At 37.6% G+C, this 24,889-nt stretch overlaps 1 protein-coding gene across 2 annotated transcripts in view; it reads left to right on the top strand.

Moving 5' to 3' along the window:
- Positions 1–24,889, top strand: part of ARHGEF10 (Rho guanine nucleotide exchange factor 10) — a 114,058-nt gene that overhangs the window by 78,084 nt on the left and 11,085 nt on the right. For both annotated transcript variants that reach the window (XM_062626221.1, XM_062626222.1), the window contains 7 exons: positions 161–261; positions 1,505–1,626; positions 5,443–5,529; positions 6,950–7,173; positions 8,406–8,563; positions 17,726–17,868; positions 23,082–23,256. In XM_062626221.1, the coding sequence (XP_062482205.1) occupies positions 161–261; positions 1,505–1,626; positions 5,443–5,529; positions 6,950–7,173; positions 8,406–8,563; positions 17,726–17,868; positions 23,082–23,256 (1,010 nt within the window). The remainder of the gene's footprint in view (positions 1–160; positions 262–1,504; positions 1,627–5,442; positions 5,530–6,949; positions 7,174–8,405; positions 8,564–17,725; positions 17,869–23,081; positions 23,257–24,889) is intronic.

Raw genomic sequence — 24,889 nt, 5'->3', positions numbered from 1 at the left:
TAGCAAATCATAGCCTGAATGCTTATATCAGAGCTGTGTCTTTGCCGAAGTATTAGAAAATAATGAAGGTTCATCTTACTCAGTGTTTCTAGCCTTGACTGAATCTCATACTCAATGGGTTTACAGTGGCTTATTGTTTTGGGTTTTTTCTGTCTTGCAGGTCTGGGCGGCCCACTTTCTTTACAGCTGTGTTCAATACATTTACCCCTGCCATCAAACAGTCCTGGATCAGCAACTTACAAATGGCTAAACTGGCCCTTGGTAATTCTTAGTTACTTAAATTTCCTGTCAAGTTTAGGAAGCTCACAGTGTGCAGTGTAGGGTTTGTTTGTTTGGGGTTTATTTAATTTTATTTTTATTTTTTAGAAAAATTACTTTGAGAAAAATTTGTCTGCAGATAATAAAATTGCAATACAGTGAATAGTAGTGATTGTGTATCACTACAAAGTAATGATGTTATATGTAGGATGGGGGTTATGAAGGAATAGAATTTCTATAGTACTTTAATAATGTGGTAATCATTATTAGTTATTATATCTAAATTTAAAAGAATGAGATGCCCTATAGGACAGATAGGTGAGGAATTATTCTGTTATAAACTTATTTCTTCAGATCTTACGAACTTTACAAACTTGGAACTTCAGGTTCACATTTCTGAGTTTTACCTCAATGATTTTAGCTTGTAAAGCCAATGGGTTCATTTGGTTAGCTTTCTGAACGGGAAATAAACTCATGGGTGTAGTTCTAATATAATGCACTGCTTCTGTAGTTGGATATGTAGAACTTGAGTTTTTTTTGGGGGGGGGAGCTTTTCTATTTTAACATAAGTTTGTAGTCTTCACTAGAAGGATTATCACAAATAAACCTGGTCTAAATGGGAGCAGTAAAGAATGTGCTGTCCTGTGATGTTATTAGTTACCTGTGTTTGCACAGAGGGCATAAATTTCCAAAGATACTTGGGATTTTGAATGTCTGTGTTGAGAAAGATGAAGGCTATGCACTTTCTAGAAAGCAAAGTTCACCAGCACATCCTCAAAATACAGCGTGGTATGGTACTTCAATGGTATTTCAGTGAAGGCTGGCAAAATAACAAAAATAAGAAAGAATGGATGTCTACATCATTCCAGGAGGAGAATCCTTGTAGTTTTGAATAGTTATGATTAGTAGTTAGTAATGATGTCACGCAGGCAGAGAAATGCTATTTGCAAATCAGATTCCCTGAGGTTTTCTGTCCTATTTTAATAACCTGGTTGACAAGATCATTAAGAGAACACATTTTCCTAGTGAAAGGTTCTTTTTTTGCAGTATCAATATGTATCTGATCTACTATATTGAATTTTTGCTCATATTTTTATGCTGTCATTCATGCATATATGGCAGAAGAACAGCTTGATCAGTATTAACCAATCCTGACAGAATTCTTTTCTATTTCCGTAGAGAGGTGTTAGGTGAATGTTCAGTGTAAGCATTGTGGAATATTTGTTGTTTGTTGTTTCCATTGCAGCTGAGGATAACCTGTTAGGTTGGTTCTGTGTAGAAGATGATGGAAATCAAATCAAAAAGGAGAAACATCCTCTTCTTGTTAGACACATGCCAGTGATGATGGCCAAGCAACAGGAGTTTAAGGTGAACAGAATTTCTGTATGAGATTACCCTTGCTTTTTTTTTGTGTGATATAACTTCTAAAGAAAACCCTATTGTAAATACATCTATTTGTTCATATTTATTATTTCTGTTGAGTTACTACTTTGATGTAAAACCAGTTGCAATGGAAGGTCCAAGAGGGCTACAGGAATGCAAGATACTGCAATCTTTGAAGCATTGGGAAACATAGCGTTGACTTTCATATAGTACGTAATCTTTTTTCGGGTGTAAGCTCATCATTCAATGAAAGCAGAACTGCTGGGAGTTATGAATTGGTCTCAAAGTTTCCAAGTGCTTATTTGAGGCTCCAAACTGTCCTGCAGTTTACAAAGTGCAGGAATCTGTTGTCCATGATAGCTGTCCTGTACTCGTGTGACTGTGTTACAGTGTCTTCCTCAAATTTCTGATTTTCATTAGCACACTCAAATGATGCTGTAAATGGTCGCGGGGCGGGGGGGAGGCAGGACATGCTGAGAGGGTAAAAGAATGTCTCCTTCACAGGTTGACCACCCGAGAAGGAGAAAAAAAGAAGTGTAATTGCTAAACAAAGTATAAAGGTGGTGACCACACTGGGAACATAAGCCAGATCACTTTCGTGATCAATGATTCTATTGTATTACAAGTCATTACCATAAAGTACAATGAGACAAGAACCTTAGCCCAAGTCCCACACTTGAAAAATGCTAACACAGCAAATACTGGCTCTAAGTAAGGTGTGATATACTGAAACTGTGAGATCAAGAGAAATGGGGAGGAGAATCAAAAGAATGTAACTCCCATGGGTTAAGAACAGTCCAGTAACTAAGGTATAGCAGAAACCACCAATAGGTATTGCTACCACCAATAATAATAATAAGGGAAATAACAAGGGAAGAGAATAAGATACCACCCACCGAAACGAGCCCGACTGAGAGTGCCCTTTCAGGTAACTCCCAGTTACCTCCCCAGGCATGAAGTGCTGTGGTATGGAATACCTTTTTGGCCAGTTTGGGTCAGGTGTCCTGTCCCTGCTTCCTCCCGGCCTCCCCTCCTCCCTGGCAGAGCATGAGACTTGCAAAGTCCTTGGTCAGAGTAAAACATCATTGTTATCAGCTCTGTTCCCAGGCCAAAAGTCAAAACCACAGTGCTGCACCAGCTACTAAGAAGGAGAAAAATTGACTGCTACTGCTGAACCCAGGACATACAGAAATAGTCTTAATGGTTCATTTTTTAAGGTAATATGTCAATTTGAAGTCATATTGACCTGACTTTAATGCTGAAAATAAGTACAGCATATCCGGACCAACAGATGCAAGGGAATGGTGCTAGGTACTCTTTTCAACAATTCTTCATCAGGATTTCTTACTGACCATCAGTCAAGCTTGTGCAATAACACTAATGGTAGTAAAATTGTATATGGCTAGAATCCCAATGTTAAATTGACATCATTGTATGGATACTGCTTAGAGCAGTAAGTCTGCAGACCTCTTTGTTAGGACAGCCTACACAGGAGGGAAGTTCAGCTGGCAGCTTCACTTCCAGCATGAGTATACAGGCCTGGATATTGGGGGAAAATGATTTCTAGCTGCAAATGCACTTGAAACGTGTCCTAGTGTTAAATCAAACCATTCCTTTGATACTGGTTTTCAGAGCAGAACTGTTGTTTACAACAGCCAAAGTCTACTGAGAGTCTCTGGTCTCCCATACAACCATAGTTATTCTTCTCTTTTTGAACAGTCAGCTTTGAATACTTTCTAAAACCACCACTGGTGAAATAACCCAGCTAATTTATTTTTCTGCAGAAACTTAAAATGTTTATGTCTTCTTAGAGCCTATGTGTTTGTAAGTCCTGTAGCTCCATGCCAGGAGCCTTGAAGACCCAGGCTAAACTCCTGTAATCAGGTTACAACAGGATCTCCTTCTTTTGAAAGGAAAGGCATGTCTGTGGTCCCTACTGTTGGGTCATGGCCTTTGCTTTGATCACCTCAGGAGAATACAATGTGTGGCAGTATTTAGCTGAGCTTTGAGTCAACTTTACCAGTTTTACAGCTCCTTAAAATAATGTGGGTGTGAGCCCAGCTATAATGCCTGATTCTCCTAAATCCTCAATATTACTGAAAAAGATGATCTAAGTATTATTGGTGGTTTCCTTCAGCCTTAGCTATGGTTTGGGTGTTAGGCCACAGCTTGGGGTGGGAAGAGACACTTTTCTTGGCTTGTTACATATCTGCATGCTGCTCAGGCTGCTAGTATAAGGAGCCTGTTACAACTCCCATAAGAGCAAGTTTACACCCCAAGGCAAAGAGCTTCTCTCAAGATTGAAAGTTAAACTATGAGGGTTTAACTGTGGAAACACATCACTGGTTTTGACTAAGATGCAATGTAACACAGAGAAGCAACAAGCAGCCCAAGAAATATCCAGCACGCAGGCCGTCTTGTCTTTCACTAGTGATGTATTTAGCTGTCACAACCACTGTAAATCACCACTATGAGTAGATAGCTTCAGCATCTGTTAAATGAGGCATGCTACGACTGGCATGGATAGTGCTTTATTCTTTTTTCCATCTATTGGTTTCCATCTTTTATCCTTCTAGTGAATTGCACTTCTGAAAATTAAGTAAACTGGGAATTTAGAAACCTTAACTTAAACCTGCTCATTATGGTGAAGATGTCTAAGTTAATGCTAACCAAATTGTCTCTAGTACTGCAGTATAATCACCATGACATTGATGTCTAAGACAAGAACATTACTGTTAATTATAGAGAATTTTGTCTAAAAATAGGTGTCACACCTCATCCAAAACCTTTTTATTCTCTACACAGTTATGAATTGATAGTATATATTTTTAAAGTGCTTATGTAAGCTTTAGGGAGCTCTGCCATGGATATTGGGGAAAATAGAAATCTACGGCTGTTCAGAAAAATGCCTGTTTTCAGAACCTTGGTGCTTGAATGATTTTCAGAGTTGGGGTGGATTTAAATATACATCTTGAGTCTGGTGTTGCTTTCAGATTTTTCTTAAATGGCTTTCATAATAAGATTATGAGTATGGTTATTAATTTACTGACATGATGACATGAAGTTGGGAAGAGATTGGAGTAGTATGGTTGATGGTGTTAACATTCAAAATGAGTAACACACCTGGAGAAATACTTTGAGGAAAACCATAAAAAATAGAAGGGCTGATAGTCAGTAGGATGGACACACAAAGCATGCTCAGGCAGAAATAAAGAGCTTCACAAGTACAGACCGAGGAGGTGTTTGAGTAGAAGATCTATAAAACTAATTTTTCATAAGCCAGTAGGCTAAGGATTGGTTAAGAATGTAATATTTTTACAAAGAGAAAATAATCAATGTGATGTGTACAAGCTTCAGAAGAGATATTCATGATGTATTGCTGCTAACAGCTCTGCTAAAGTGAGAAAGTTCTGCACTCTCAAATATATGAAGCCAGTTTATCTGCCGGAGAGATGCCAGTTGGAAAAGGGATGATAAAAAAATTTAAAATAAAGAACTAAAAATAATTTTTCTTAAATTTTAAAATGTAATTAGTTGATAATAGTTGATAGTCCAGAAGGAGAGACTCGCACAATGTCAAGATATTTCAGCCTCATGTGTAAAAGGATACTGCAGAAGGGAGGTATGTGGTGGCAGAGATGAGAAGTAACAGACTAATGATCATGGCAAGGATGATATTAGGTTGGATTGGTTCTTTTGTGATTCTTTGATATCTTTAAATGCCGTAGTTAATTACAGACTAAATTGCGCAGAAACAGGCACATCTTCTTAATGTGGTGACTGCTCTCTTTTCCTTTGAAGATTGAATGTGCTGCTTATAACCCTGAACTATACCTCTCTGGAGAAACGGAGTCAGACTCCTGTGCCATGGAACATGGTTTTCTTTGGGTAAGTGTAATCTTAAAAGCTAAAAGGGGGCTGTCTCCTATTCCTCTGCTTTTTTTTTATTTTTTGTGACTCTCCACAACATATGGATCTGAAATAAATTTTGGGATTTTTTTTTTTCTGTTTTGTTTGTTTGAAGATGGACTTCTATAAAGGATACCTAGTAATTTTGTCCATGGGATCTCCCTGTTCTCTGTAGGGTGTTGTGTATGTGTGTGAGATTTATTAGTGTGGCACAGAATGAATCCCAAAGTGCTGAGCACATTCAGGAGTGAGTTATGTTCTGATTTACAATGAGGGCTGCTAAAACCCATATGAGCTCACACTGTCCTATTGTCTGTTTTCATGTTTTAAAAATGCTTTAGCTGTAAATAATCTGTTTAAGTCTGTACATAGGAAAAACATATTCTGGCATATTGTAACAGCCCCATATATGCAGATATTCCAGCAAAGTGAGGTAGCCAATACTTGAAAAAAAAACCCACCACAAAACAACAAAAAACCCTAATGATTTCAGTAGCTTTTCTTGTTACTAAAATACTGAAATTTTAAGGGAACCCTTGTGAAATAAACGTAGAATTTAGAAATAGTCTTTGTCAGTGGTCTTTTTCATGGTGATTCATGTAATTTCTTTTTGCTTTGTTATTTGTAAACAGTTATCACAACTATATGCCAATAAAATCTTTCTGCTGTCACAAAATGTTCTTTCTGCTTGCTGCATGTTCTCATTTCATATAAACGGAAAGAGTTGCTATATAAAAACAGTGTTGCTTGGGCAGACGTTTATTTGTTGGGCTTTATTGTGGTTTTTTTTTTGTTTGTTTTTTGTTTTTTTTTACTTTTCCCAGGTCTCTAAAATGTACAGATTTGTGGACATATTGATGATACTTAGTTCTGGATCAGGATGAAATTTAGGACTCTATTTCAGCAACTTTACAAAAGGGTTTATATTAATCCCTCTTTGTTGGGACAGAGCATTTATTTGTAGGCCTGTTACTGTGTAAAGGACAAGCCTCAGCTATATTATTTGTTTTAAGAGTCTGAGATGACTTGGAACACTGGTTATTAATATATTACCATTGCTTATTATAATTGCATCACATTATGTATATACATGAGTAAGACATCAGAATAGGCCATAATATTACTTCTTTCAAAAAAGAACTGGTTTTGTGACTACAGAGGGGAATTTTGTGTATATAATGTTTTGATGTCTCTTGTATTTGTGCTGAATTATTGACTTGTTTATGTCTTAATGCATGAAAAATCATATTCACGCATCTGAGATGTGTTCCTCAATTAACATTCCAGTCATTCCTTCTTATTAACGCTTATCTTCCTGAAGACAAGTATCAGTTGATCATCTTTTGTATTTTTATTTGTATATTCTTTATTTTATTTTTATTTCCTCTATCCAATTCAGATTGGCAGTTGTACTAATCAAATGGGCCAGATTGCAATAGTCTCATTTCAAAACTCCAGCCCCAAGGTTATTGAGTGCTTCAATGTGGAATCACGGATTCTCTGCATGGTCTACATACCAGAGGAGGAGAAACTGAAAGAGCAAAATAAGGCTCTAGACTTGGAAAATGTTCTTGCAAAAACTGCTAATGTGCCTACTATTTGCCTTGGCATGGAAGAAGGAAGGTAATTCTTATTTTTAGTGTATGGTGTATTATTTACTCATTAGATTCACTATTCTATAGCAAAATTCTGTGAGACTTCCAAAAACAGTTTTCTTTTCTAAAACTTTTTTCTTTTCTAAAAAAAAGTATCTGTGTGGTATCCCAGTGACCTCAATTTATCCTTTCCATCTAAATAAAGAAATGTATTTACATGATTTTAAAATATACTGTATAGTAGTTGAAATTAAAATGTGTATTTTTGAAAGGATTAATTCATCACACATCATGTTTGAGAAATATAAATACTACTTTTATAATGTTACAACATAATCTTTAGCTATTGGAAAATTTTCAGGATGACGAAGTGTTAATGAGGAACCCATTGACCTTCTACACTGTGATACTGTGCAGGATTTGTCATGCAAATAAATAATATCGCTGTTTACTATTGAACTGTTGACATGAAGCATTTTGCTCTGTTTGAACTGGTGACCTTACTGAGTCATCACTTTATTTGTAACGAAGAACAAAGCTAAATTTATAGGTCAGTAAGCAAACAGATCTTGTTATAGCTAGTGAGGGCAAAAAGTATGTAACTACATGTGATTTCTGAAGGTGTTGCTAGCCTGTATAAATGAAGGAGAACAAATTCTCCAAGGAATATGTTTCCAGAAACCCTAGCATCTAATTGTACAGATTATCTTTGTTTGTGAAGTGCAATTAATTCCATGTTTAACTATTGAATATTCCTAGCATACCCATGGTAATAATCTTTAGGAATGGTTGGGAATTCTAAGTATAATTGATGTCTGGTAGTAAGCTTTTCTTCTCTCTTCCCTAGTACTCCAGGTAATACTTAATCCATTTAGTATCTATTTTAGTATTTATTTTAGTATTTATTATATATAAGCCATTTAGTAGAAGTTTTATTTGGCTTTTTTTAAACTCATAGAAAGTTTTGAGTAGACTCATAATAAGGACTTTCAACAGAATTTTTATTATGTCTCATGTTTCTCTAGACAAGATAATATAAAAGTATTGTCATATGTCAATGTTGAGTAATCGCAAATTGTCTCCATAAGACATTTTGGAGAGTCAAGATACTCCTTTCCATACTCATCTTCCTATGAAGGGAAGGAAATTTTTTTTTTTCCCCACCAGTATTTTATTCTAAACTTCTTTTTTGCGTATACTGGTAAGAATTGAATAAAACATCATTTCACAGGTTTATTTCTTCTTGCTTCTTTTTAATAGTATTTCTATTTACAAAAGTTGCCAAGGCTCAAAGAAAATTCGACTCCAGCACTTCTTCACTCCTGAGAAGTCAACTGTTATGAGCTTAACATATATGTCTCAATACTTGTTTGCTGGCTTGGTAAATGGAAACATTTCAATCTACACAAAAGCAGAAGGTAATGTAGTGATATCATTTGATAGCATCCTGAGGAACTCACATGTCTCTGTATTTTGGCAGAAGTGGTTTCCCACTCATGTTTTCCAAAAATTCTCTGTAAAACTACTGTATTAAGGTTACTGTACATGTTAGAACTTCTGAAAAGACTTTTTCTCTTGTTTTGAAGGACAGTAGAAAGTTTGATATTCTTCCTACTTTTACCATATGATACATGTGAAAACTGGTGTGCATTCCTTAGCTTAAAGCCTAAGATCTTCAGTGTTACAACAGTCCAGAAATTTGTGATAAGAGGCACTATACTGTATTTTACACAGCACAATGCTAATTCCACTTGACTACTCTGGATCAGTGTAAATGAAAGACAAAAGTTTCCTGTTAGTGGAGATTCCTGTATATCTCATTTGAATTGACAACTCCATTTTTACTGTTCAGATGGAAGTCTTTTCTGTGTGCGTGGCTCATGCCACTTACAGTAGAAGTCCTTTTCCGTTAACAACACAGTTGTTGTTGTTGTTATTTAGTATTATTTTGCATCTAGCTAAGTAATTGGCTAAAATAATTTGAGTAAAGGAGAATCACAGAATATTTCTGTACCAGAACTGTATTTTCCAGAGCTTGTTGGGTGCTGTCTGTGTACTTCCAGTGTATCTCACTAACTTTCCTGCAGTAACAAATACATGTATAGTTAGCTCAAAATCAGCAAGGCTTTACTCAAAGTTTTAAACCTTAGTATTTAAGATGTTAGGACAGAGACACCTAACCTTGTAAAGTACAGAGCCAGCAGAGATCTGGTGTACCTTATTAGCATGAGCTGCATAACAATGGTTGTCATACTTTTGTAATGAAGTGGGCCCTGTAACAGTGCAGTTGTATTTGAGTGGCACAATACCAGTTCCTTTTAATTTATTTATTCTTACCACTGTATAGTAACTGTTTCTTTGTTTTGGAGGCACAGAGTGAGGCCTTGATCCTACTCTTGTAACATCATTTTTGATGTTTCAGTTTTTGTGCCTGGATAGGGTAGTAAAGTGAATCTGTCATCCTGTCTGAAAGGGATTGGTATATTTAAGCTGTTTGAAGACTGTAATTGCTGTCACTCAACTTCTTCCAGAAAAGACCACTTTAAAACCACAAGCGGCATCCTTGGCAGTATAGGTAAGAAAGGATGCATGGGTTGCATATCTATGGAGGATGTTAAGCATGGGGCATAGCTGTTAACCAGACTGAATTATGTTATGCGCTGGACTTTTGTGCAGCTAGGTATTCAGAGACTGCAGCAGGCTCTATATCAGGATTGCTGAAGCTCTGAGATGGGAAATAAACATTCATGTTTTTCTGACTCATCTTGTAGTGCCTTTCCTTACAGTTGGGTCTGTCTGTGTTATTTAAGTTCTACATGCTTCATGAAAGTTGTGCACATCAGCTGTTCCTGTGTTAACGCTGATATTCCTTAGAGGTGGCTGTGGTGGTCATGTGAGACAGTGAGCCCTGGAGGGCTGTTTTTATGAGCACTGACCTATTTTACCCAACAAAGGAATCCAAGCGGAGAAACAGGAGGAAGGGGGAATGCAGCCTCCAGAGAGCTTTGTGCAATTTGTGAGGGTCACCTTCTGTTCTACAGAGGAGTTACTTTCCAGCCATGGCCTTCAACTTGGGCTTTGGACTCTCAGCATAAAGGAAATTGAAGGATGACTTAGAAGTCAATGTGAAATATGGTCACTGTGTTACAAGGCTTCTTTATTTGAAGCCTGAGAAGTATAAATGCTATAGGATGCATGGGTAAAATGGTTGTGCAGCCTGTGTGGGCCTGCGTGTATGAAAAAGGATAATCTTTCTTCTAGGATGAAAGTCCACCTTGCAGTCTCTAATAGAGTTGTGGTCCTTGTGTCTTCCTCTCTGGGCAGAAAGTGTAGTGGGTCAATGATGCCTTCATGTATGTAGCCAAAGACCCATGACTTCTGTCATTCAGGTTCAGTACCCAAATAGCTCTAATTCCTCCTGTTTTCAGATGGCTCAATGCATGTGAATATCTGGCTTGTTTGCAAACAGCAGGCACTTTCTTCTGACTTTCTTCACAAGAGAACTGTCAGATCAGCAGCCACTAGTGTGCTGACTGCAGTAAGTCTTGACTTGAAGTAATTTAAAATGGAAACTAGGAAGTATGTCTAGTAAACTGAGGAACACATGCTGTATTAGTGGGGGAGTTGAAGGTGCACAGTTAGATTTCCTCTTACCAGTTAAAAAGTACTTCAGCCTGAATATATATTTGAATATAAATTAAAGTCCTGTGAAAATTTTGCAGAAAGACTAGGATGTAGGTCAGCCAATATATTAATCCTAAAAATAGGAACCCTAATAATTATGCTCAATAATCTTTAACTTTATGTGGGCAAGAAGACTAGTTTAAGGCATGGTGAAACAGCTAATGCATTAAATGTTGTTATATACAACAGGAGTGATGGCGATGCTGGTTGTAAAGTTTCTGACTTAAACTTGTTTACATTGATATTACTTGTTTACATTGCTATTAACTCTTACACAGTTACCAGTCTGAAATATTGTGCATTTAATGTTTGCCTCAGGCTAATTATTAGGAATATTTCCAGGCAAAGCACTTTTAAAAGATGTTAAGGAAAAAGTAATTGTACTGTTTTTGTTTGAAAAACATAACAAAACCCCTTTGTGATGATAGCAGACAGCCCAGCAGATGTGTTTTCTGAGTGATGTAATAGCAAAAAAGGTCAGTGCTTGTTTGACTTCCATTCACAACAGTATCTTAGGAAAGGGAAACCACAATCTTTATATAATATAGGTGTATTGTTCCTGATATTCTGTAGTCAGTTCCAGCTGCTTCCTTCCTTCTGTATGCTGATAGAAGAGCTGCTTCCTTTCCATGAAGTCTTGTAAAGAGTATGGAGAGGAACAGGAAAAAGAAAATAAAAACTCAGAATGATTGTGGCAAAAATTAAAATGTCGGTAACTTCAGAAAGAGTTTAATTAAGATCAGAGAACAGATGCACAAAAAAGACGTTGCTTTGATTGCAATAGCTATCCTTTCAGCACGCCTTTGGCACGAGAAGCCTTTCACTCGTGTGTAGAGCACCCACAGCAAGTCCTTGCAGATTCACCCCCAGAATTAACTTCACAGTGCTTCGTGTGCTCAGTGATCCTTCCTCTTAGCTCTGCACTGGTGAAGCTGCACTTGGGGTGTTGAGTCCCATTTTGGGGCTTCTCAGTGTTAAGAGACATGGATATACTGGAGAGAGTCTAGCACAGCGCTGTTCCAACAATGAAGGGTATGGAGGACTCTCCAGTAATGACAAGCTGAGAAAGCTGGGGCTGTTCAGCATAGAGAAGAGAAAGATCAGAGGAATCTTGTCGGTGATCGTAAATATCTGAAAGGAGGGTGGAAAGAGGATGGAGCTAGGATGTCTTCAGTGATGTCTAGTAACAGGACCAGAAACAATGGGCACAATCTGAAACACAGGAGGTTCATTTTGAACATCTGGAAACATTTTGTCACTGCGCAGGTGACCAAACACAGGAGCAGGTTTCCTTGAGAGGCTCTGTCTCCATCAGAGCATTAATAAAAAAGGAAAAGGACCAAAACTGAAAGGAAGTTAAGTAGTAAGGGGGAAACAGTTACAACAGTGAAGGGGTAGTAGGTCAGTTCAGTAGCAAGATACCTCAATCCATTTGGCAAGACAATTGTGTACTTTGACCAATGTGGAAAAGAAGGAATATGTGGAATGTAATACCACATATACTGATACCAATCTTCAGAGCTTGGGTGGATCCATGCACTTTTCCAGCATGTCTGAAGAGTGTGGTTCTGGCACATGATCTACCACTTAAAGTAGACAAGGTGAGAGCTATTGCTGTGAAAAGTAGGGAATGGCGTTAGGGAGAGGACTACAGCAGTGATATTGAAAAAGAAATAAATACTGTTGTCTTGACTGTGTAATCACTGTTAGCAGTATCATCTAATACTTGTTACCAGAAGTATGTTGACAATTCTGTTGGTTTTATTTGTGTTTCTCATGCTGGAACATCCAGCACCACCCCTCTTTACAATTTTAGGTAGAGCTCTGTCAGCTGTTTAACATGAAGACGTTTTGCATATGTAGGAAAGAATTACTCTACGCATGTGTAGCACAGGAATTCCTGGTTACACCTTGTTTAGAAGAGCAGACCCAAGTGTCTAGTCTTACTTCCAAATGTGCTAAACTTTCTACTTCTGTAGCTACCATCTTACTCCTGAACAGTGCTGAGTTATGTGCCATGTGATGGAAAAAATGTTTGTGCTCCACTGCACAAATTATCCAACAACCACTGTTCCCAGGGCTGTATTGGCAGCTCTGTTGAAAGCATCAATAGCACTGCTAAGCAAGAGAGGGAACTACCAACAAAAAAAGCATGTTTGTTTCAGCTCAATTGAAACCGCAAAGAAAAAACTACTGCAAACTTTAAAAAAATTTTGACAGATAAACTGTATTTTATTCGATTATCAGACTTCAGAGCACCATCAAATATTTAGAATACTAAATATTAATTAAAAATTCTAAATAATGGTAAGCTCTTAAATAAATTATTGTAAAATAATATTTCCCTTAAGTTTTATGGAAGCAAACCACAGAAAGATAAATAGTCAACATTCTGTCCCATAAAATGAGCAAATGAGCATTGGTTAAAACTTTTGCTATCTGTTTAAATGTAAATGAAGGATAACTGATTTTCTAAAATTCATAAAAATCGCAAGACTAATAACAAAATGCACTAATGGAAATAATGTCCTTATTCTTTAAAGGCGTAGAAATATTTTATGAGCATAAGGTACTTTACTTTGATGTCCAATACAGGCATTGCAAGATACTATTCAACACTGGAGTATAAACTATGGCACGTAACTATTGGAGAGCTAGAGCTTGCAAAGGATATCACAAATGGTGGCATAACACAGATCTGTTAGCGCATTGACAGAACAGTGTTAAAAACTGTGTTCTCATGTTTTAAGTATTTATCTAAAAACCACATATCAGAAGTTATGATATCTTATTTCTAGAAGCCCCTAGAATTGTTTTTGTATTTGACCCTGTTCTCAGATTTTGGAGATGCCTGTCATTCCTGGAAATAGCTGTACCTACAATTCATATAGATGCCTGTATTCTGTTACATTCATGTTATAGAAGTTGCCTGAGATTGCCATGTCCTGTGTACTATGTGTTTGGTGTATCTGTAGTAAGAGTCCTTACCTGCTTTGACATGGTCAGGTTAAGATCTCGGTCAACTAAAACTTGCAAGTAATTTTTATGTGTTGCTATTACTTGTATGAGCTTTCCTAACAAAGTAGAAGGAAAACCCCTATCTCTTCTCCCACTGTTTCCTTCCTGTTTCCACCAGTGTCAGGCTTCAATCTTGTAATTTTCAGGGTGCAGATTACTGATTTTTTTCCACATACAGACTAGCCTCTGGTTATAGGATATATGTGCCACATATTGCATCTCATTCAGTATCTATATGCTTAGAAGACTTTATTGTCTATGGCTTTTTAGCATTCTAGAAACAATGATGACCATAAAACCTGTGCTTATTTACAGAACGTAAGGCATCAGTTGCACAGAATTTAAGACAAGCCACACTTCTGTGGGCTATCCTGTAGGTATTCTCCAGTCAGGTCTCCAGGGGCCACATTATATACATCTCCATTGCTTATTTTTCTTTTATTCAATTCCTTCTTTTCAAAAAATACTTTGCTTGGCTCCTTGCACTGGCTTTGTCCTATTGCATGCCTTGAGATTTTGTTGGCAAAAGTTTTAGCTGCTCTTCTTGCTTCTTTTCTTTTTTCTTAAATCTGTGACTAACCAAAGATTTATAACATCAAACAAAGCTGTCCCATATCTTTTGCAAGTGCTGCACCTAATTTTAAACACATATATAGTGTCAGTTGTTGAGCCTGCTTGCATATCTTGAACCTCCAGGTGTTTGCACAAGTAGAGTAGAGATAATACTTCTTTTCACTTAGATTTTAGAAGCAATGAACTTTGTATCAGACATATAACATGAAATGGCCAACATCGAACATGAAGTCTGTGCAGGCAGGTATTGAATGGGGTCTGCAGAGAGTGGAAGAGAGAGATGGAAGAGTATTATGTTTTCTTAAAGGTGTGGTTTATATAGTCTTGGATCAACTTGTGAACTAGACACATACTTGCTAAGCAGTTTTGGTGGTGAGTGATAAAATTCTTGGTCAGCAACATGAAGTTACGATCTTGCTTTTAGTCAGCAGCTGTGGTTAAAGTGTTCACTGAAGTATGTTGGATTATCAGGCTTAATCCCCTGCCTTGCTTGAGAGGATTTGTACTTGTGCTTCCCAATCTCAAGAGATTTCCCTGGCTGCCACAAAATAGGAGAGAGATGCACAGTGCTTAATTTCTCCTCCTGGTGCCATTCTACTTTGTATACTTAATTAAGCTTTCACTGAGGCAGGGACCAGAATACAGCTGACCCATCATTAAATACTGCCCTAATTACCAGACTAGAGAGTTCTCCCCCTGTCTATCCTGGCTTCCCCCCCCCCCCCCCCCTCATTTGTCTCAGATGCTGTCTGGTCTGGAAGACAGCGACATTTGCAGGAAGAAATAAAAAAGTATTACAGAATAATTTTATCACATGGCTAGGGTGTCTGGGTATCTTTGTATTTTTCCAGAGCTGATATATCAAGTGGGATTGCAGTTTCTCCACATGAAGTCATGGTGACATGAAAGACAGATCTCTATCTCACCCTTTTCATATGTCCAATCCCACTGAACTCTGAAAGCTAATTTAAGTGCTCTGCTAACAGCACCAATGGAAAATGGATTTGTGTGAAATGAGTTTTGATATGTGTATTTGTTGAATCAAATATTCATAACACTGATAGCATTCATAACACTGGTGATATTGAACTCATCTTCTTACCTTGCAGTGTTGTTTTAGAACTTTTATTTTGCAGTCAACATTCACCTGGCACCATTACTAATTTTCCTTTTCACACAAAATTATTACATATGTTAGATAATACTTTTAAATAAGACTTGATCAACATTAACAGCCTAATGCTCAGCCATCTGAGGAGCTGCTTGGAAATTAATGGCACAAAGATCCAGATTTAAAAAATAAAAATAAAAAAATTAGGTGCTCAAAATTAAATTTAAATAAAATTTAAGTCTGAGTCCACAGTTGGGATCCTGAGAATCCTTATTCACCTGTCACTTTGGTATCAACTGTATCTTATAGATTAATGTATAGCTTGAAGGTATTTAAGAGAGCTGTTGAGTTCCATTAATGTGTTGGGTTTTTTTTTGTTCTGTACATTAATGTGGTGTTCAGTGTGAAAATACAACTTTATCTTTCAGAAGAATCTTTATCCTTCAGAAGATACAATAAGAATGTACTAGAGTTATGCTGGGTTTATCCTAAAAAGGAAACGAGGGTGCTATGTACTGGTTGCATTTACAACTTCTGCAGTCATCCTGACTTTGTTAAGTTATGCTACACACATGCACACAGCTCTGCTCTCTGAAGGCTTTGCACTGAACTGCCTACAGTGGTTACAGCATTCGTAGGGTATGGGCAGCTTCCACTTGAGGATTTGAGGATAATGTGGTTGCTAGCAAATGAAAACTTTTCAGAAGTTTCTTTATTACTAATGGTACATATGAGTCATGAAGAACACAGACTGACTTTGAGATTGCTGGGAGAGTTTCAGGCTAATAACTGGAAGCACTCTTCTTACTTGCAAAGTAAAATCATGAAAATTATTTAGATAGCCTGAAACTCAATGTCATTTTTACAAAGATGCTTAAAGAAGAGCCACATCCTGAGAATGACTAAGTGAAGGATGTATCATGCAGATGGCAGAAGCAATGAGAAGTGCTCCAGAACTGAGGCTTCTTACGTTTGTTTCTGCTGTTATTGTGAAGCAGGAAATTTCATACCCCTTTGCCTAAGCAAATAATAAAAGATACAGTTGTTACCGGGGGGGGGGGGGGATAAAAAAACCCTTGTACTTCAGTGCCTGACTAAAGATGTGTTTATGTTGGTATCGTCAATCAAAATGTAAGCAGTTAATGACTTGAAACCAGTGTTGATGGAAAATTTCTTTAGCTTATGCGGGTAGAAGGCTTTAAAGAGAGGATATAAGGTCTTTTAACATATTTATCTCGATTTAAAAAAGAGATACTTCAACAGATTTTGATATTACTAAAGTATAGTGGATAGAAATGCAGCCTTTGAGACCTTATGTCAGTGAGTGCTTACAATAGAAATAAACTAAAAGTATTAAAATTATTATTCACATATTTAGTCTGTCAATCTGTGTCTATAAAAGACATAGCTGCAACTATGTCAAGAAGCCTGTGTTGCTAGCTCCTAAATTTTGGAGAGAAATAACCTGCTAATCCTTGCTCAAAGAAATGTCAAGTGAGAGTGACCAGAGCAGTAAGACATGGTGTGCAGGTTTTATCAGGTCTCTGAATAATTGATTGCACCACATACTCATGCATAATTTAATTTGGATCTGCCAAATACACTCCACAGAAAACAGTGTGAGCTATAGCGAGGGTGGGGGGCTGGGGGGAGATGGCAGGAAAAGCAAAGATATGGTGCAAAATTAAGTTTTAATCTAGCAGGAGGAAATTCATTCCATGTACTTTTAGAGAGTCCTCTGAGCTCGTTAGAGCCTACAGCACAAATCTTGCTGACTACTTTTCACATGAAAGATGATTCTGTCCTAGTTAGAAACTTGAAATAGGTTGGTTGTGAACTCCTTCTGAGTGGGGGGAAATCATATCAACCATGGCTTTCCAGCTGTATTTTCTCTGGAAAGGAAAACAGAACAGCAATGTGGATTTCTTGTTTATCAATTAATCCAGATAAAATCTGTTAAGAAACAAATACATGAGTGTTTGGCTTTGTTTCTTCCCTTTAATGTTGTATTACCCGTACATACTTGCCATGGAAGCTAAAATTAAACACACATAAAGAGCAGTGTAGCTTGAAGTGGCAGCTTGCAGAGGTTTGAGCAGTAGGTAGGTTTGCAGAGGTAGTGTTTTCAAAACTGTTTTAAAACAAAGATTACCATTTTGTTGTGAATAACCTTTGTTCTTCTTTTTTATTGAAGATGGGACTTGGAACGCGGAACCTCAGAAGATAGTTAAACTGGGGGTTCTACCTGTTAGAAGTCTGCTTGTGATGGAGGAGACCATTTGGGCTGCATGTGGTGGGCAAATTTTTATAATCAGCACTGTGACACATTCCATAGAGGTAAACGCTTTTAAAATCATTGTTCATATACTGTGCTATTAAGTGTAAGTGGTATATTTTAAATGTTAAAATCTATTTAAGAAGCTTTACAATTCACAAAGCTTTTAATGGAAAATGTTTTCAGTTCTGTTAAATGCCACTCTCCCCAGTTTGAAATTCTGCCATAGTGCTCTCTGCTGATGCCTCATTAGACCTAGGTTTGCTTCTGTTTTCCCCCAGGTTTCCATAAGGTGCTTAGAACTTGCAGAGTATCTGGGGCAAGAGGTGAGCTTAAAATGAGTTCTGAGTAAAGGCAGCAAAGAAGTGGGTGGCTGTAGTAATTCCTGTTAATTCCAGAAGAAGGTTTAATTAAGAGACAGCGTCTACATAGTTAGATGTTACTTGTACCTTGCGATGATTTCACAGTATATTTCTTCAGAGTTTTGCATTTCAGTAGGCTACAAAAATTTGCTTTATATAAGAACATTATCCCAATGAATAATCATTAAAATGTCAGCTTTTCTGGAAGGAGAGGAGTGTTAAGGATACAGGCTCATATTTGTCACCACATTTTCCAGCAAGTGTTAAGCCCTCATTTCTGTCAAAACTGCAGCCTCCACCAAAAGAGTGTCGTAGTGGTCTAACGTTTAGAGTTTACGAAACATTAGAAGTTAAATCTCTCTTCAACCTACAGTACAGTTACACTGAGTTGCATCATGTTTACAGCCATGAAGCTCTTTCAAATGGGAGTTGTGATGAGCTCACAGCCTCCTTCTTTGTGTGCTTTGTCGCTGCTTTTTTGTTTCATTGATGATTGCGTTTTCTCCCAACAATTGTCTATTTGGTACAATTGATTCTGTGAGTCATTGTCATGGGTTTGCAGGGAAATAGCTAACATCCTAATTCCTCTGTCTGTATCTGTACTTTCTGAGAGATTTGTTTCATCAAGCAGATGCTCCGAACATTTATTTTCCTACTTTGTTTTTCTTTAAGGCTTGTTTTGTTGATAATTTGAATGGTATGATGAGGGAAAGATTTCTGAAAGTGATGTGAGTAGGTGCTTGAAACAGAATTTTATTAGCTTTGTTGGGGGGGCAGGGTAGCTGCTGGGACACCTGGTTACTGTCCTACAGACTTGGATGATGAATCTCTGATTCTTACTAAGAAATACATAGTGACAGTAGGAGATTGCAGCCAGATTGTTCCTGTGTGAGGTGGTTACATACAGCTAGAGCTGTGTAAATAAGTTTGGCAATTCTGGCCTAATCCTATCACAAAGCTCTTCCTAGATCTGGTGGTAAGGCTGCAGATTGGGCTGGGCTGTTTTAGCACAGGTTTTCTTTTTTTTTTTCCTTCTCTCTCATTTTATTTTTTATTTTTTTTTTAGACCGGCTGAGGGTAATCTTTATTCCATAGCAGATTTGGAATCCTATAAATTAGGTTTGGATGTTACTCACTTTTCCTGGTTTTTATCTTCTCTGATATGGATAAGGCTCTCAATTCACTTGTTTTAATGATATGTTACTGTAAGAGAATGTTGTAGGAAATGTCTTTTATTGGCACAGTGCCTCAAACTGGCACAATGCCTCAATCCCCTTGCCAAGGGACATGGGAGAAACACATCAATTGCTGTTATATCTTCACTCTCCCTGTGAAGAACAAATTAGTCCTTAGTTTTGTACCTAGATCCGACAGTTGTATTGCTGTTTGGTACTGACTTTGATCCAATAGTGGTCTCTGTGCCTGTAGACCCTTATGCTCTGCAAAGGCTGTATGAGTTTTTTTAAAAACAACAGATAATGCCAGAGTATTCAACAGAATAAAGTCACCAACTGAATGGCATTCCATCCTGGTTTGTTTGGTCTTGCTTTTAAAACTTGGCCAACTATACATGAGTTCCTCTGAAATGTTCAGTAGGAGAAACAAAACAAATGAAAATCCCAATAACATAAGTGTATGGTGCCTGAGTACTGTAACTTCTTTAAAGAAGTCATTTGTTTTACCTTGTGGACAGTGGTACCATTATGCATCTCTTGTGAAGCTTGAGAAATCACGTTTCAGTTCTTGGCGCAGTCAAGCACCCCCTCAGAAGAAATACTCCAGCTATGCCTGGTGCTGCTGAAACAATAGTGAGCTTTATAAAGTAGTGGGGCTGTGCTGCTGGGCAGGCCGACTGTGGCATCCAGAATATCTTTTGCAGCTCTCCGGTTGCTACAGAGTTTGAAAGAGGCAGCCTGAGGGAGAAAAAGCTGGTCTCTGACTAGAGAGGAATGTAGGTATAAAAACTAGAAGAGAAAGGAAAAATGAAGTTCAATTTACTTGTTTTTTAAATTTTCTTTTAACAAAGGGACTAACATTTTTTTCCCTTTGTATTTCTTGTTATGAGTAGAAAACAAATGAAGAAAAAGGCCAGATACTGGTTTTCACATTGACACATAATTAAAATATGTCGAAGTTACCCTTCATACAAAAACTTGTGCTTTTGTAAAAGAACATACAAGTTTGCGGTATCTTCCTGCTCCATATTGGAAGTCCTTTTGAATGAGAAGAATAGTTCTTTTTACATGCTTCTTGTGGTGTTGACAGTTTTACTTTAAATGTGTCTATGTGTTTCAGCAGACAGCTCTTGTCATGGCTTAAACTCAGCCACGCAGTCTCTCTCTCACTCTCCCCCTTCCTCCCACCAGCTCCCGGAGGGATCGGGAGAATTGAAAGAATGTAACTCCCACGGGCTAGATAAGAGCAGTTCAGTAACTAAGGTATCACACAAACCACTGCTGCTACCACCAATAATAATGATAAGGGAAATAACAAGGCAAGAGAATACAACCACTTACCACATGCTGACCAATACCCAGCCCAACCCAAGCAGTGATCTAACCCTTCTGGGTAACTGCCCCCAGTTTATATACTGATCATGACTTGCTGTGGTATGGCTAGTTTGGGTCAGGTGTCCTGTGTCTGCTTCCTCCCAGCTTCCCCTCCTCCCTGGCAGAGCCTGAGACTCAGAAAGTCCTTGGTCAGACTAAACATTACTTAGAAACACCTACAAACATCGGTGTTATCAGCTCTGTTCCCAGGCCAAAAGTCAAAAACACAGCACTGCACCAGCTATGAAGAAGAAGAAAAATGACTGCTACTGCTGAACCCAGGACAGCTGTACAACGGCAGGACAGACTAAGTGGGAGTATAATGACTTGACTGATAAATTGGAATGTGACAAAAATGCATGTAGAAGTTGTTTACAGTGGCACCAGCAGAATTGCCAGCTGTGGTCAGAGAGCTCCAGAGAAAATTCATTTCTTAGGATCCGCTTTGTTTTTCTTATAATTTCAAACAGTGCAAGTTGCTGGTCAGGTTCACTTCAGTGGCCTGGGATCTGTCCCTGAGAAGTTTTCAAAAGTCAGTTGGTCACCTTTGTAGGGATGTGTGAGTCTGCAAACAGAACTTAGTCCTTAAAAACCTTTTTTTTTCAACAAAAAAGGATTTTGCATCATGAAAGTATCAGGAAATTTAGTCAAAAGAGCTGTTACTGATTTTGAAAGATGTTATTCACGGGTGAGTTCTTCTGTTGAATAAATTGTATGATTTTCAAATTGTGTATATGATTTGGTAAAGAATGAGGAAAACAGTGAATATAAATGTGCCTGCCAGATGTGCTTACCTTGCATTCCACAGTGGTGTTATACAGAGAGTCAAGAAGTAATATAGTAACACTCGGAATTTGAACCGCTTCCTAATAGCTGAAGAGAAACTTTTCTGTTCATTTACTAAAACCTGAACATATGCAGAAGTGTTAACAGATGAAAAGAAAAAAAAAAAAAATCCTCTTAGTTTTAAGCAGCCACTTTCTCAGTGGAAAGCACTACTTTATGGAGTAATAAGGCATGAAAAGAATATTAAGTGCCTACTAAGTATAATATCAAAAGTTACACTTTGTGAAAGATTAAAGTTCTCTTATTTATCTATGATCTTAGCCTGGTTGTTTAATTCAGCTGGAGAACTTGAACAGTGTATCTATAACCCTAATATACTCAAAATATAGCTGCCTTAGGCTAAGAGCTTATCCCGAGCAACATGTAATTTAGATTTTGATGCAAAATGACTAAATGTAACTCTAAATTGCAATGTATAGAAAATTTAGGTGTACTTTATGTAGTATGAATATTGGAGCAGATATTTACTTTCATATCGCTTAGAAAGAGATTTCTGTCCAAGGAACAGTTTGTTGTTTATTTAGCCAAAGAACTTTTATGCTTATCATAATAGCTCTCTGTATTTGATAATAGCTGGCACAACATTAAAAGGCTGTGTTTAACTTCAGAGGCAGTTTACTTTCAATATAAAACTGGGGGAAAAAATCCCTACTTTTTGTTAATAATTAAAGAACTTTGCTACAGATCTATCTTGCACATTAACAGGGACATGTAGAAAGGTTTTGGCCTTCGTAGAGCCAGGTAGAAAGATTTTGGCCTTCATAGAGCCATGCAGAAGTTTTCACTGGGAAGGCACTAGACCAAGGGAAACATCTATCCTCAAAGTCCACCTTCAGGTGGATTTTGTTGCTTCTAATGAGAAGTATCAATATTTTGAAGGACAGAAAAAAAAACACCAAACTAATACTATTGAAAATCAGAAGTGTCTGAGTCAAAAAGCAAGCCACAGTATTAAGGCTCACATAGGTGAGCAAATAACTGTGTATTTATATCCATAAACTATCTACTATTTCTGAAAATTACTTTTTCCTTGATTCTATTATCTGTGTTGTGAAAAGACCACCTAACAGAACAAGAAATTTTTTTATTGTTTAAAGAGGAGTTCTGCTGTAGATCAAAGTAACGTATTAGGAAGAAATCTGCCCACTCATCTGTACCTCATCTGTGGTAGTTTTCCCAAAGGAGTATCAATAAAGAAATAAAACTGCCTTTTAAGTTTGAGCTGTTGCAGGCTTGCCAGCCCCTACCATATAATAATTTTAATAATTACAGTATCTAAGTTGCTGTGAAGTCACTCTGTCTTTAGGCTGAGAATCCTTCCATGCTAATGATGATGTATTTTCAAATAAGGGTAAGATGAAAATTAAAACATCATACACAACAGTCAAAACGTGTCCTGAGCAGAGGACACATGCCCTTGACATGGAGGACAGAGATACAATGCATGCACTAAAAAGCTGCTAAAGAAGGTTGAGTGATGTTCCTCAGTTCCCCCCAGAGTCATTGTTTTTCTTACAGAGCCATTTTGAAGCCCATCAAGAGGAAGGGATGGTCATCTCCCACATGGCTGTTGCTGGAGTGGGAATCTGGATTGCCTTCACATCTGGATCTACGCTTCGCCTGTTCCACACTGAGACACTGAAACACCTCCAAGATATTAACATTGCCACACCTGTTCACAATATGTTAACAGGTAGCTGAATCACATCACGTGATAACATTTTTGTTTTGTCTTTATCACTGTTATGTACAACACTCTCCAGAGTGTTGTAGATTAGGACAGAATCAGAAGGTCTATCTAGGACTTTGAGTCTGATAACCGTCTCATGACTATTTGATTTAATAAATCACAGCCTGTTGCTTGCCCAGAAGAGCAATTTGTGCAGTGAGCTGGTTGAGTAACAGCTGTCCTCCTCAGAGGTTATAAATGTAATTATACAGATAAGCAGGTGGATTCTTCTGTTCAAGTAGGGGCTTTGGGTGTTTTTTCGTGGCTGAAGCAGCAGGACAATGGAGTCTACCATGAAAATGTGTTTGCTTTGCAGAGTTTAGCATTTGCATCTGGAGCTTACTATAATGGAGTCCATTTGCCTAGGATTTGGACCAAAACCCACTTGCTTAATTTTAGCTATATCTGTAGTCCCAGTGAACTCAGCTGAAGCACTCACATGATGCCAGTTCGAGTGTGTTCAGTGTTTTGCTGGTTGGAACTTTAATTTGTTGAATAAAGAGGTTGATCTTATAAGTAAAGATGGAACCTGTGGTTGCTGGGATAAAGTTTAACAGATCTTTAAGAGTTTTAAAACAGAAGCTTATTAGAGACAGTTGCACTGGCCTGTATCAGTTTTGAAAATGAATGGGTAGGACCTGAGCATCAGCAAGCACATCAGGTGGGAGCTGTGGCATTGCTAGCAAAAGGGATAGACAGAAAAGTGATGCTGGCGTGGCTGAGTGTAAGTTCTCCATGAGATGATAACCATTCTCTCTGTTTCTCCCTGTTTATAAACTGCAGTGGACAGAGCTGCTGCAGTTTTTATGGGCAATGTGTGCACCAGCTTTGTCACTTTGTTTCTAGGAGAAGCCAGCACTTCACACACTGAGATTATATTCTAACAACAGTTAGCTATAAATCTTGGTTCAAAAGTGATTCACTTCCTCAGTCTTTATCTTCTTTTCATATTTTCTTTCAGATGGCATTAGCTTTGCAATAAGGTCTATTTTAAATTGTGTCCATTTATATTATGTTTTAGACAGGGTGTTTTTTTTCATGTGGTGTTTGTAGTTCCAACACTGAGCAGCAGCAAAGGGCCATCCTTCAAATAAGTGATTTAATTAAATCATCAGTTATGCAAAGAAATCAAAATCAGTTATAAAAAAAAATTAACTTTGATTATGTTCTGCTGTTTGTAGCGGGGGCGGGGGGGGAAGGGAAGTAGGGCCTCCCTTATGTGTTTTCTGCATATAAAAACTTCATAAAAATTAGCTTTAATGTTCACTGCCATGGCAGTAAAACTGCAGATGTAAAAAACCGTCTTCTTTAAGAAAGTTTTAGCTAATTATATCTCCTTGGTTTCACTTTTACCTGAGTTCCTTTTTTTTTTTCCCTCAGTATCTTTACAGACAGCATGCCATGAATGGAAATGGAAATCTGTTTCAGGAGTAGAATATTATTACAGCAAACGTTCCAAGGGAGAATCCATTCTAAAAATGAAATTCAGTTATTTCAAAGCAGCTCTTGTGGCTGTTTGTATGATCCCTACAGTGCTGCAACAACAAAAGCTAAAAGTCAGAGGACTAGGAGATTTACATAATAAAGCAGCAGTAAG

Source organism: Pezoporus occidentalis, unplaced genomic scaffold (genome assembly GCF_034315485.1).
Source record: "Pezoporus occidentalis ecotype Australia unplaced genomic scaffold, CSIRO_AGI_Poc_V1 ctg29, whole genome shotgun sequence".
Classification (NCBI taxonomy): Eukaryota; Metazoa; Chordata; class Aves; order Psittaciformes; family Psittacidae; genus Pezoporus; species Pezoporus occidentalis.
This window is presented reverse-complemented; position numbering and strand designations above follow the sequence as displayed.